This window comes from Labeo rohita, unplaced genomic scaffold, assembly GCF_022985175.1.
Source record: "Labeo rohita strain BAU-BD-2019 unplaced genomic scaffold, IGBB_LRoh.1.0 scaffold_63, whole genome shotgun sequence".
Taxonomy (NCBI): domain Eukaryota; kingdom Metazoa; phylum Chordata; class Actinopteri; order Cypriniformes; family Cyprinidae; genus Labeo; species Labeo rohita.
This window is the reverse complement of record NW_026129557.1, coordinates 253564-268604: the sequence shown is the minus strand read 5'-3', so window position 1 is coordinate 268604 and position 15041 is coordinate 253564. Positions and strand designations below refer to the sequence as shown.

The following is a 15041-nucleotide window of genomic DNA, read 5'->3' as shown; positions in this document are numbered from 1 at the left end:
TATGTCCTGTATTAAACAGTGCTAAATACATCTAAATACCAATTCAGATGCAGCATCTGCATTTTATCTGCATTGAAAAGATGATTTTTATTGATAATGAATTTATTTGTTTGGCCTAAAATGCCTTTTTATTCTAATTGACTGTTGATTAAAAATAAGAATTTGATGCAAAAGATAATGCACACTTTTGGAAAAAAGGCTTTATAAAGGTAAAAAAAAAAATGCCCATAAAAGGTAACAATCACGTTAAATTTGTTGGAAAATTTCTGTCACTGCTGTGAACTGGCCAAACTGAAGAATGAAGAACAATGAAGAATATCAAAAACTTTAGAAGTCAGCAGTTCACAGTAGTCCTGCAGCATAACACACCTAGCAAAGGTTAGGGGGACTCCCCAAGAGCTTTGACACAATTCGAACACTGGTTACCGATATGTTGAATAAAAAGCAATCATACAATAAACAGACCTTAGAATATGATGCATTTTACAAACTAATGCACTGAAGAACTTTTCATCACTGAATAGTAAAAACTACCTTCTTCCTTTTCTCTGGTTAATGCCGTCTTTACTGGAGATTGAAATCAGTGCATGATTCTTAATAATTATATTTCTTATTTTTATTTTTTACATTTATCCCGAACATCTAACAAAAAAACTTTGCATTTATCTGTGTCTTATATTAATGTAAAATAAAATGCAACAGATATCATAGCGTGATATGGAATTTTTGTACATGGTACTGTGCCTCATGGCCAGAACGCCACGATAATACCAGAGTGTAGTAATATAACAGTGTAGTAAATACCAAGGTAATACCATGATACTTTCTGGTATGAGGCGCCACGTAGGATTTAAATCAAACTTCGCTTATCAGTACATACATAAATCACGTGCATATACACCTAGAAATTACTTGCATGTATACTGTTGGATGTTCAAAATATATCTATGAAATACACGTGCACACTAATATGAAATCCATACCAATACATCTTTTATTAGTAATGAATACATATACACTTGTGAATAACTTGTATATACATATAAACTTAACGCATGCATACGCTAATAGACACTCGCTTCTACGTATAAACTTGATCCATGCATATACACTGTAAAAATTAAAAAACACAATTTGTTGAGTCAGCTTAAAATAATTTGTTACCCTGCTGCCTTAAAATTTTAAGTTCAGTCAACTAAAATAAGTTTATTCAACTTGAAATGTTAAGTTGTACTAAGTAACAACTTAGATATTTGTGTTTGCTGAACTTAACAGATGGGTAAGTAACCCAGCTGCCTTAAAATTTGAAGTTGATTCAACTCAAATATCTAAGTTGTCACTTGGTATAATTTAACATTTCAAGTTGAATAAACTTTTTTGAGTTGACTGAACTTCAAATTTTATGGCAGCCAGGTTACAAATTATTTTAAGTTGACTCAACAAATTGTTTTTTACAGTGTACACCTACAACAACACGCACATATAAACTCGCTGCATGCAGACACACCTGTACATACTCGCATATACATATAAACTTGATCCATGCATATGCATCTAAAAACACTCGCACATACATATAAACTCGTTGCCCGCCTATACATCCATAAAACACTCACGCAAACATACAAAATAAATTTCAGGTAAGACGCATGCTTGAGTTGTGTATATACATATATGCAGGTGATTTCATATGTGGATGTGCGTGAACTTTTCAGTGCAAACGGAAGGCATTTCAGTGTAAAAGGAAGCAGCGGCACTTCCGGCGGAATCTCCAGATGCCGGGGCATTTTAAAACACTTAACGTCACTTAATGCATTAAAATAGTGTTTTAAAAAGACCTTTAATATAGCATACATACGATGTACCAGTGGCGAATTTCCACTGGGCACTTTTCAAAATCCCGTTGAGCACCGCCGAGAGTTCGCGCGATCGTTCAAACAAAACCGAAAGTAAAACGCGCACGCGCCTTCAAAAGCAATTTTAATACCCCGCGTTTAGAGAGCGACTCCCCAATGCGTGCAAATTAGGCTACATAACATATTTAGGATGTTATTACAATAAGTGCAGCCATAATCAAAGTAGGCTACTCTCTCAATATTCAAAGTGCAAATAGAGACAACATTTTTCAAACATGATTAAATTAATTTATAATTAAATTTATAATTAAAACAAGAGCTATAGACAACTACACAACCTATTATAGCCTACATACTAATAACATCATAGATGTGTTATGTAGCCTAATTTGCACGCATTGAGGAGTCGCTTTCTAAACGCGGGGTATTAAAATTGCTTTTGAAGGCGCGTGCGCGTTTTACTTTCGGTTTAGTTTGAACGATCGCGCGAACTCTCGGCGGTGCTGAACGGGATTTTTAAAAGTGCCCAGTGGAAATTCGCCCCTGGTACATCGTATGCTATGTTAAAGGTATTTTAAAAACACTATTTTAATGCATTAAGTCACGTTAAGCGTTTTAAAAACGGAAGTGCCACTGTTTCCGTTTACACTGAAATGCCTTCCGTTTGCACTGAAAAGTTCACGCATATCCACATGAAATCACTTGCATATATGTATATACACAACTCAAGCATGCGTCTTACCTGAAATTTATTTATTTTTTATGTTTGCGTGAGTGTTTTATGGGTGTATATGCGCGCAACGAGTTTATATGTATGTACGAGTGTTTATGTGTATATGCATGGATCAAGTTTATATGTATATGCGAGTATGTACAGGTGTGTCTGCATGCAGCGAGTTTATATGTATATGTGCGTGATGTTGTAGGTGTATATGCATGGATCAAGTTTATACGTATAAGCGAGTGTCTATTAGCGTATGCATGCGTTAAGTTTATATGTATATACAAGTTATTCACAAGTGTATATGTATTCATTACTAACATAAGATGTATTGGTATGGATTTCATATTAGTGTGCACGTGTATTCATATATATATTTTGAACATCCAACAGTATACATGTATATGCAAGTCATTTCTAGGTGTATATACACGTGTTTTATGTATGTACTGATAAGCGGAAGTTTGATTTAAATCCTACGTGGCGCCTCATATGGCGCCTCATAGTCATGATCTAGGGCGCCCCCTGCTTCCCACCTTGCACCCACCTTGTCCTAATTCTAGCTTCAAGAAGTGCCCTGAAATTAGCAGATTTTTCCCCCCACACTCTTTTGATGCTACATTGTACATACATTGACAACACACTTATTTATTTATTTATTTATTTATTTATTTATACATGCTCATGAAGTACACATAAAATGTCAAGGTTTAAACAAAGTATTTTTTTTCTTTTAACCATGATTTGAACTATATTTATTTAATAAAAAAAAATTGTCACAAAAAAAAAAAAAAAAGAAAGAAAGAAAAGAAAAATAAAGAAAAAAAAGCTGTCATGATTTGAACAAGTGTGGAGATCAATGTTTATATTCCCCCCCTGGCTAACCTCGACTCCAAAATATTTTCCCTATGAAAACACAAATCATCATATTAAACGTCTATAACAACATCAATCATTACACTTCAACACTAGGCATTTATATGTATAATCACAGCATAAGCACTGCATGAACACACAGTAAGACACAAACCTGAAAGCTTTAGCTTGTTTCTGGAACAATCTCAACTTCTCCATCTCTTCTGATAGTTTCCTTAGATCGTCCCCCTCAAATTTTGGAAACACTGGATCCTTTCATTCAAGACATACAAGAATCAGTACATCATTTTATAAGAATGTATATGCAGAAATGCATTTATAATAGAACGAAAGAAATGCTGAGCACTTCTCTTTAAATTCAAGTTAGCATGTACGTACTGCACCGCACGGGTCTGACAGGAGTTTTCTAATAAGAGCTGTATCCGTGTTTTCAGGAGCCTGATGGAATCGTCCTTTTGTTTTATGGGCCAGACTCTTCAGAAACTCACTGCCTGCTCTGTTTAAAAATGATTGAAATGATAAATAGATTTTAAAATCACCCCATTGCACATACTGTAATATATACCTAGAATGCATCATTGCTGAAACTTCTGTGTTGTAAAACCCATCTAAAAGTTTGTTTTGATCGCTTCTATTGTCCTTATGTGTAAGAAGATTCAGATAAAAGCACCTGCTAAATGACCAAATGTAAATGCAAAAGTGGACTTTTTGGATATGCAGAACAGATAATATTTTAAGGTAACATTATAAGCTGGCTGATTGCTGAAATTGTTGTTAATATGAGTATATTTAATTATTAAGCATATAAAATATGTTGCCAAAGTTGCCAAAATCATAAGTATAAGTACAAATCAGGGATCTATACAAAGGGACACATTCATATCCAGTGCAGACTCAGAGTTAACCTGTCATGGCAGCTGACTGCAATGGTGTGGACGGTGAAGTCCTTCTCTTGTCTCAGTGTCTCGATCTCTGTCAGTATCAGACTGTGACTGGAGTCACATCTCCCATCTGTGATCAGATACAGACCCGCCGCATCTCCAAAACCACTGCCCGTCTGGAGCAAAGACACATGAAACACAATCACACTTACAAAACACAAAAACAAAACACTGTCACACGGCATGTGAGTACTAAATCTAGTTCTCTTTCATGTCTTATTGCTCTTAAACTGTCTAATACACAAATACACAAAAGTTTATGTTAAAAACACACAGGAGTTACAAAAACAGTTGCTTGTGTCTGTGAAGGTAAACAGCTTGGAAAGAAATCGCATGTCTATATTAGATCTGTGTGGCAGCAGCGTAATATACAGTAAATAAATAAATAAATCCACTGCTCTCTTGTCTTTTGTGGCTGGGACTCTAAATAGTGTTCTGTCCTCGTCCATGCAGCCAACGACAGGACAGTTAGCATGTTTGGTCAAACATTCGCCATGGTGTTAGAACTGCTACACCATTGTCATTTTGTGAAAACAAAATGGCAACGGCGTGAATGGAAACGTGCAAATTAACCCTTTAACTGTCACTCCCATTTTTTAAAACAGATATAAAATTGCACTATCCAGACTTCAATTTTTATAATTCATGAATGAAAACATTTTGTAATATGATTTTAATGTACATTTTCCATGGTAATGCAATGTCTGATTTTAAAACGCCTTTCAAAGGATGAATTTTGAGATTTTAAGTTTTGAACTGATATATAATTTCTTATGTTTTCTATTGCATGATAGGGAAAAAGCCAATGAAGAAAGTCTTTTGTGACAAAGGTCAGAACTCATATGTTATAATAATTTCTATCACAAAAATATGGTAAATTATCTATTTACCTTTCCAATGATGTATAGTTTGTCATGATTAGATTAGGATTTATTTGTTTTATGGTGAAGTAAACTTCCCACCTGGAAGTTAAAAGAAGTTAAAGGGTTAAGGGGCGGTAATATTACAATAAGATCCCCTTCCTACGTCATGGTGAGCGGCTCATTTTTTCACGTGCTTGCAGAGAAAGCCTTAGGCTGCGTGTACACCAAAGCGTTTTAGCCAGCTGAAAACACCAGGCGTTTCCGTTGAGATGCTGTGGTTATGATACAAAATATCCACTTACCTACTGGCAAACGTATAGCGAATGAAATGTTTCTCCATTATTCTTTATAACAATAATATGGTCCGGCAATTCCATCTGGTAAAGACATAAATACTCGGAGGTAAGCAATATTTACTTCTCCGTTCTTGTTCAGTTGTTGTACAAGCAGTGTATTAGTCCCACCCCTCCTCCACTCTGATTGGTTAGATGACTAGAAAGTGACAGTGATGAGCGCAGCATTTTAGTCAAAGTTGAACACTCGACGCCCGAACGCTCAGCGCTCCCACTGGGAACAATTGAAAAAATATGCCAACCATGGGGAAAAACGCTTTGTTGGACACGTGGCCTTACCAAAGCAAAGTTACTGGGTTGTACTTTTTAACGTTTTCTAAGCTAGTAGATGCACCAGGGACACAATTATAACACTTAACCCTCTGGAAACTGAGGGGGTTTCGGGGCCCTGGAGAAGTTTTGATATGCCCTGACATTTGTGGTTTTTTCAGTATCTTTAACACACAAAAATGTCAGATTTTCATGATATGTCCCTTTAAAAAAAGTGTGGCAATGGTCAGAAACACAGAAAATACAGTATCTGACCACACAATGCTGCAACTGACCAATCATTATCAGCTTCTCCATAAAGTCATGTAATAATGATATAATAAAGTCACTATTTTGAGTATTGTTGCAAATACCTGCAGTGCTTGCAGTGTGGAGGAAGCTCCATGTGTGCTGAGCTGATTCAACCACTGCACTGCCTCCACACACAGCTCCTCTGTGGGCTGGACCAACGTCGGCTGCCACATCCGCACCTCTCCAGAGAACGCCACCATATTAAACCTGACACACACAAAGATCATCCACAGAGACATCTGTCAACAGACTCGAATTCAGCACGTCACAACCCACGCTGCTGAGCAAAAGCAACAGCCAATGATGGGAAAATATTTGCGTGGGGGTCAATATCACCATAGAGTGCCTTTCAACCCGCACAGCACTCATTTTCTTTTTAATTAATTTTCTGTTCGCTTTATGTCATGTCATAAGTATACACTCAAGTACTATAGAAGCATAGTATCTACAGTATTTTTTTAGATAGTTATGGGCCATTATTCAAAGAATAAACCATAAGATATGTCCACCCTGTCACTGACATATTACTGCTAAATACATTTTCATTGCAATATTAAGATGCAAATTATATTTTCTAAAAGGAATAACGTCTCTTTCCTAAACAGGGTTATTTGTTTTTCTTTCAAATTCAAAATACATAAAAGATTTGATGTAATCCATGTGTTTTTAAAGAAACTTGCACATGTATTTTTTTCTTATTTGGAAAAAACTGTGATATTTGGATGCAGTTTTTTTGTTTGCATGTTATTTCCCCCACACCTAGCTATTGAACACTGGATTATACAGATATGATTGAATTATTATTTGAAATATTATTTTAAAATATCAAGATGACAGGGTGGACAAGCACATGACGGGGTGGACACATAAAGCAGAACATACAAAGCATGACAAAATATGACAATGAGACATTTATTCAACTTCAAAAAATATATATATAATATAAATAATAAATAATATAATTACATTCTCAATCACATTGATATATATACACCCCAATTCATTTTTTAGCAATATTAACTACAAATGAATGCTATGCCCACCTTGTCAAGTCTAAGTGGCCAACAGGGTGGACATCTTGAGCTTCAGTTAGCATATTAGCTTACAGCAAACTGTGACTAGCTAAATAGTTAGTCTGGTTGTTGAAGAGAATTTGGTATATTTAAAAGTACAAATTTTGAAACTACTGTATTCTAATCATTTCAGCATATTTTATGCCAACAGGGTGGACATGTTAAGCTTAGGAAACGCAAGTAAGCAAACTTATATGAAGAAAATTTTTCAGTTTAAAAATCACCAACTTACTCACGTCAAACATTGAAATTCCTGCCACTGAAGAGACAAAAAAACTGTTGTCCAGATGTCACTAAAGGGGACGGCCTTTTTTTTTAAAAGGGCAGACTCCCCAATACGACAGGGTGGACAACCATTCAAGAGACGTGGACAAACTCTTCTTTTTTTATTAAATAAAAATATTGTTTTTATTACCAAATGGTCAATACACTCAAATTGAGTAATCTCTTATTTAACACAATATTAATAGAAGAACATTAATCATAATCATTTTTATGTTAAGTTATCATGGCAAATGAGTTACGTACAGGACACCAAAAGGCACCCTACAGTGATTATTCTGGAAAAAGAGCCACATTTCTTCATCTACAGGTACAGCTACATTGTGAGTTTAGGGCTTGTTTGGCCAACCAATGGAAGACAGGTGAGTATGTAAATGATCTCCCTCCACAGCGGAAAGAGTTTACCTCACGCTGTTGGCGTGCAGCTGATCCCAGATCAGTAAAGTCAGCTCCTTCTGGAGCTCAGGGAGGCAGGGAGCCATAGATCCAGACACATCCAGCAGAACACAGACCGTCTTCTCCAGCACCGACCCAAACATACGCCTGCTGCCTGCTCACAAATGGAAAGATTCACATGGCTGAAAAACAGGATGATATAGGATCACTTCCAAAACCTAGTGAGCTTTCATGCTGTCTGTTTTCTGCTGACTGAAATCCTCTTCACACTGTCTACCTTCTGGAACTGCTTCCCCTAAATGATGCCTGTGCAGGCAGATCACTATGTTTTGGAACAGAGCCATAACATTATTTGCGATAAACACATCTGTTGTACCTGTTAGTAACCACTCCAGTCTTTGGCTGTAGCGCTGCATCAGTTTCTCAGTCTGATTGAGGTACTGCTTTAACTCACCAGAAGTCAGATGCAAGTGTTTCACAGTCCCCTGTGATGATCATTAAGAGATATGGCATACTAAACATGGAACCAATATCGAAAATACATATTTTTAGTATGACTGGAGTTACACAGCACTGTGCTTACATTGATTTGGACACTAGGGAATATGGCGCAGTATTTAGCAGACACTCTCTTTTGGACGGACGGCACCAGTTTGCTCTGATGGCAGCATTCAGGTCCAGATATCAGCTTGTGAAGGTCCAACTTCAGATTCTTGATACCAAACCTTTTCAGCCACTTAAAGAATATATAAACATAAACACTGAATTAAAACATTTCTTTGCTCCATTGTTAATTCCAGTGTGTAAAATTGGATGGATAATAGATACTAGGACTTTCTGTTGTCCCTCCTATCCAATTTGCTAAGGTGTTTTTGAGAGTTAGAGCTCAAGCATTTGCTAAGCAGTCTTAGCAAGAGTCTTAGCGCAAGAGTCTACACTCAAAAAATACAGACTCAATCAGGTCTGATCAGAAAAGGTGTGCAAATTAAGGTGGACGTGGCTCGAAAACTTTAGGAGGAATTGTACCTGTTTAGTTGAACAGATGTCCTCATGTTTTGGTAGTTTAATAGTGGTGATAGACTTGCGCACACTCTTTGGTTTTGGATATTTCTTGAAGACAACACCTAGAGAGGACAATCAACACTATATGTGACCCTGGACCACAAAACCAATCTTAAGTAGCACAGGTATATGTGTAGCAATACCCAAAAATACATTGTATGGGTCAGAATGATCAATTTATCTTTTATGCCAAAAATCATTAGGGTATTAAAGGAGAAGTCCACTTCCAAAACAAAGATTCACATATAATTTACTCACCCCCTTGTCATTCAAGATGTCTTTCTTTCTTCAGTCGTAAAGAAATTATGTTTTTTGTGGAAAACATTTTAGCATTTTTCTTCATATAATGGACTGGTATGGTGCCTTGATTTTGAACTTCCAAAATGCTGCTTAAATGCGGCTTCAAACGATCCCAAATGCAGTTCCCGGCCGAGAAAGAAGGGTCTGATCTAACGAAATGATCAGTTATTTTCATCAAAAAATACAATTTAAATACTTTTTAATCTCAAATGCTCATCTTGTCTTTCTCTCTCTGTGTATTCTGACTCAAGACAGTTAGGGTATGTCGAAAAACTCATTTCAAAATCATCCTACATCACTGCAGAAGTACCGACCCAGTCTTTGCAAAGTGAGCATGCAAAAATGATCAAACACCCTTAACAAAAAAGGTAAAACAGCGATACAGGACATGAGATGAGAGTTTTTTTGACATACCCTAACAAAAACAGTCCAGGCAGAGTAAGACAAGACGAGCGTTTGACATTAAAAAGTATATAAATTGCGTTTTTTTTTTTTAGAAAATAACCAATCGTTACGCTAGATCAGACCCTTTTTTCTTGGCTGGGATCATTTACAACTGCATTTGGGATCGTTTGAAGCCGCATTTAAACTGCATTTTGGAAGTCCAAAATCTGGGGACCATATCAGTCCATTATATGGAGAAAAATCCTGAAATGTTTTCCTCAAAATACAATTTCTGTACGACTGGAGAAGGAAAGACATGAACATCTTGGATGACAAGGGGGTGAGTACATTATATGTGAATCTTTGTTTTGGAAAGACTTCTCCTTTAAGTAAAGATTATGTTCCATGAAGTTATTTTGTAAATTTCCCACTGTAAATATATATATAAAAACATAATTTTTTATTAGTAATATGGATTGCCAAGAACTTCAGTTGCACAAATTTAAAGGTAATTTTTTCAATATTTAGATTTTTTTGCACCCTCAGATTCCAGATATTCAAATCGCTGTATCTCAGCCAAATATTGTCCAATGGAAAGCTTATTTATTCAACTTTCATATAATGTATAAATCTCAATTTCAAAAAAATTGACCCTTATGACTGGTTTTGTGGTCCAGGGTCACATATGACATAATACAAGGCAGTAATCAATTCTGGCTATGACAAGACATACATGGCAAATCTATTTCTACTAACCCAAGTTTCCATCTTCCATGAAGAAGACAGACTGAGACATGTTGGTTTTTCTTTTATCTGCAGACGTCGATGGCCTTGCTGGTGTGCTGATATCGGCTGATTGGACTAAAAAAGACCAAAAATAAAATACTCCGAAAACATGAAAGCACCGTGAGTCACGTAAATAGCACAGCATTTAGTCTGAGAGGACGAAATAGTCAAAATGAGGATGTTTTAGACTGAGACAAATGTAGACACTGACATGCTTTTAGAATCTGACAGGGATAGAATGAGTTACTTGGAGCTATATAAAGCACAAGTAAATACATTCATATATATGTAAATTAAAGCAAACCGTTTGGATGGCAAACCGAGAGCATTTGGTATATGATCTCTAATAATTAGAGTCAGGATGTTGATAAGACATCACACCTGGTGGGATATCTGCTTTAGAGCTGTTCGGCCTCCAAGCCAAGCTGTTCTGTGCCAATCTGCTCATCTGCCTGCTTTCCTGTTCATGATGAAAAAGCATTCATTATGAGAACACCTTTCTAATCAGTCCTTAAAAGGATAGCTCACCTAAAAATGAAATTCCTGTTATTATTATTACAGTAAAAGTCAATGGTCACCAAAACTGTTTGGTTCTCAACACTGCTCAAAATAGCTTCTTTCGTGTTCAGTAGAAGAAAGAAATACAGGTTTGGAATGGCATGAGGGTGATGAAATGCTGAAAAAAATTACTATCCTTTAATGGATTAGTTCACTTCCAGAGTAAAAATTTCCTGATTATTTACTCACCCCATGTCTTTCTTTCTTCAGTTGAAAAGAGTTTAAGGATTTGAGGAAAATATTCCAGAATTTTTCTCAATAAAGTGGACTTCAATGGGACCCAATGGGTTAAATGTTCAAACTGTAGCTTCAATGCAGCTTCAACGGGCTCTACATGATCCCAGCTGAGGAATAAGTGTCTTGTAGCAAAACCATTGGTCATTTTCTACGAAAAAATAAACATTTATTTTTTAACCACTAGCTCGTGAGGTCACGCATTATGTAATCATGTTGGAAAGTTACGCACGGCTAGTTCTTTGTCTGTGTACTTTGGTTCAGAATGGTAAGGTATGTTGAAAAACTCTCATTTTCTCCTCCAACTTCAAAATTGCTCAACATCGTTATTTTACCTTTTTCTGTAAAGGGCATTTGACTTTCTTTGTAAACACTGGGTCAGTACTACGTCACACATGACCTTTCCAACATGATTATGTAATGTGTGAGGTCGGTCTGGGACAAATCGAGCATTTGTGGTTAAAAGTATATACCTTTTTGTTGTTCAAAAATTGGCAAATTGTTTCGCTAGATAAGACTCTTATTCCTTGGCTGGGATTGTGTAGAGCCCTTTGAAGCTGCATTGAAACTGCATTTTGGACATTAAATCCTTTGGGTCCCATTGAAGCCCACTATATGGAGAAATATCCTGGAATGTTTTCCTCAAAAACCTTAATTTCTTTTCAGTTGAAGAAAGAAAAACATGAATATCTATATGATTGCATGGGGGTGAGTAAATTATCAGGAAATTTTTATTCTGGAAGTGAACTACTCCTTTAAGTGTGAAAAAAAAAACAGATTAGACCAGTATGAATTTCTATGGTTTGTATAGACTCTGATTCCAATACAGCAATAAAGCTGTACTTGTAGCAACCTGATCTCATGATGAAAACATACCTGTGGGAACTTTTTTGCAAGACGCAAAATACATACGTCATATACGTCTCGTGACATATTCAGTGTGAATCGTCCACTGAGTGGCGCTAAAAGTGTTTTCCCCGGAACAGATGAATGTACATATGGTATGTTTTATGAGATGTTGGTTTGTATGTGTCACCGCAGTTCTGACTTGAAATGTCTGTTGAGTGGCGTTAAAACTCAAATGCTCTGTGATGCTTTAAAATAACATACTATCTGCACTACACCTAAACCTACCCGCTAGTATGAACAAAAGCAAATGTTACGTAAAAACACTATCGTAAGCATGCTGTTTTAGCCTGTTTTTCAATCTCTCATCTTTCAGCTCTTTCATCGTGAGTCATGTTTTTCACAGGATTCGTACCCAAAGATTCCGCATGCTATCCAATTCTGTGCCAGCAGAGCTACCGAGCAAGATTTTTCTGTTCAGAAAGCGAAACATATGGAGCTGTAATCATAGCTGTGTACGAAAACGATTACAAGTGCTCGCTGTTTTACCACCTCTAGTGTTCATTTCTGTTGAAAAGCATGATGAGAGCACCAGCACACCAGCATCTTAAACACAATATATGCTGCTGCTGAACATATTCAGTGCATAGCATTTCAGACAGTATGAGAGAACAAGCATAACATGTTTGATGATGAGATGAAGACAGTGATCTGACCAGTCTAGCAAGGCTGAGTGTTGTGGGGCGAGGAGACGGCAGTTTTGCTTTGCGGGTCCAGGCCTGGGGTTTGATGGATGGGTTACTTGTTTCTCCTGAACCCCTGTCAGAGCCTTTCTGGATCAGAGAGTCCACTAATTCAGAACACTGCAACAAAACATGGATGAAAGTCCAATATATGAAACATTACATTTATGCAATATCAGAAAAAACTGCAGGTAAAATGAAAATAACATGAAACTGTGTTTGCAATCCATTTCATTTTGGTAATTTGATGGGAAAATGTTGACTGATACTTTATCCATTTGGGTAATTCCACTGGGACTGTGAAAAAGGGATGGAAAATTGGAAAAGGAAAGCTGTTTTGTTCAAGGTGAAGCAAATAAATACAGTTGAGGTCAAAAGTTTACACACACGTTGAAGAATCTGCAAAATGTGAATTATTTTACCAAAACAATATCATACAAAATGCATGTTATTTTTTATTTAGCACTGACCTGAGTGAGATATTTCCCACAAAAGACATTTACATACAATCCACAAGAGAAAATAATAGTTAATAATAGATTAAATTAAAAAATGACCCTATTTAAAAGTTTACATACACTTGATTCTTAATACTGCGTTGTTACCTGAATGAACCACAGCTGGGTTTTTTGTTTGTTTTTTTTGTTTAGTCACAGTTGTTCATGAGTGCCTTGTTTGTTCTGTACAGTTAAACTGCGTGCTGTTCTTCAGAAAAATCCTTCAGGTCCCACATATTCTTAGATTTTTCAGCATTTTTGCGAATTCAAGCCCTTTCCAACAATGACCATATGGTTTTGAGATCCATCTTTTTACAATGAAGACAACTGAGGAACTCATATGCAACTGAGAGACAGAACAGAATAAAGATGTGTGCATTTTTCTTATTTTGCCTAAATGTCATTTTTTCATTTAGCAAAATTATATAAATTTACCCTCATCTTCAAATTCAAACAGTTTTCACCCCTGGAAATATCTTAATAGGTCAATAATAAATAAAAAAATAACATGCATTTTGTATGATCTCTTTTATTTTGGTAAAATAATTAACATTTTGCAGATTCTGCAAGGTCTATGTAAACTTTTGACCTCAAATGTACATAAGATTACAAAGCCAACTTTGGGATTCTGTGTCTAAAACAACATTTGCCACCAAACTGTGCACAAAAAGTGTTTTTGAAAGAAGTCTCTTATGCTGACCAAAGCGGATTTTTTGATGCAGTAAAGTTTTCATAAATTTTAAAATGTAATTTATTCCTGTGATGCTAAGTGTAATTTCCAGCATCATTGCTCCAATCTTTAGTGTCACATCAATTTGCTTCTCAACAAACATTTCTTATTCAATGCTGAAAACAGTTTTTATTCATCTTTAATGAACAGAAAGTGAAAAAAAAATGAATTTTCTTAAAACAGAAATCTTTTGTAACATTCTGAATGCCTTTATTGTCACTTTTGATTTATTTGGTGTACCCTTGCTGAATAACAGTATTCATTTCTTAAAAAAAACTAAATCTTCCTCAACCCAAAATATTTAAACAGTAGTGTAAGTATTAAGAAAGTAAACAGCCTCAATCATTTACTGATTTAGTGATTTCACTGTGATTTTAACAGCAACTGGACTTGATTAAATAGATGATGACACCGCTCAGATGGGTAATGAAACATCTTCAGCAAATCCAGCTGGTTTTGAATGAACAAAGACTGAGATGAGGCTTTCTAAACATCAACAACTGGTCATTTCTTGCAGGTGTGTTTCAAACTTTTCTTCGGGTTCCCATTAATTATTTAGACACCGCGGACACAGGTCACGTACAGGTCATGTGACAAAAGCGCCGCGAACGCAGCGCTCTGAACTCACCTTCTGAAAATAATTAACGGCAGTCTCCATTTCTCCAATTAGAGCACTGATGTCATCACTCTCCACGATGCCTGCAGGGGAAGACGAGGCAGAGGCTCATATTTTCCACTGCACACACACAAATTCAAACACAAGACTTCCCATTGTAAGTTGCGCTGGGTTCAAGCACCATGTGTTGTACACATGACAGAGACAAAAGCAGCACAACATCAGAGCTCAAGTAAACAGCAGCTCTAGGGACTGTGTACACATGACCAAGCTGAACAACAAAATAAAACTGAAGGATTGTCTGTCCATCCATCTTGAACTGTAATTCCATCCTACCTTCCACCTTAGACTTATCTTCCCTAA

General features: G+C 36.3%; 1 protein-coding gene across 6 annotated transcripts in view; it reads right to left on the bottom strand.

The window, feature by feature from the left end:
- Positions 1–3272: 3272 nt before the first annotated feature.
- Positions 3273–15041, bottom strand: part of vwa3a (von Willebrand factor A domain containing 3A) — a 42521-nt gene continuing 30752 nt past the window's right edge. For all 6 annotated transcript variants that reach the window (XM_051104079.1, XM_051104083.1, XM_051104078.1 and 3 more), the window contains exons 22-34: positions 14691–14761; positions 12809–12955; positions 10836–10914; positions 10425–10529; positions 8949–9046; positions 8506–8658; positions 8299–8407; positions 7932–8076; positions 6234–6378; positions 4359–4510; positions 3832–3949; positions 3608–3705; positions 3273–3483 (exon numbers count right to left, since the gene is read on the bottom strand). In XM_051104079.1, the coding sequence (XP_050960036.1) occupies positions 3441–3483; positions 3608–3705; positions 3832–3949; positions 4359–4510; positions 6234–6378; positions 7932–8076; positions 8299–8407; positions 8506–8658; positions 8949–9046; positions 10425–10529; positions 10836–10914; positions 12809–12955; positions 14691–14761 (1463 nt within the window). In that variant the 3' untranslated portion in view covers positions 3273–3440. The remainder of the gene's footprint in view (positions 3484–3607; positions 3706–3831; positions 3950–4358; positions 4511–6233; positions 6379–7931; positions 8077–8298; positions 8408–8505; positions 8659–8948; positions 9047–10424; positions 10530–10835; positions 10915–12808; positions 12956–14690; positions 14762–15041) is intronic.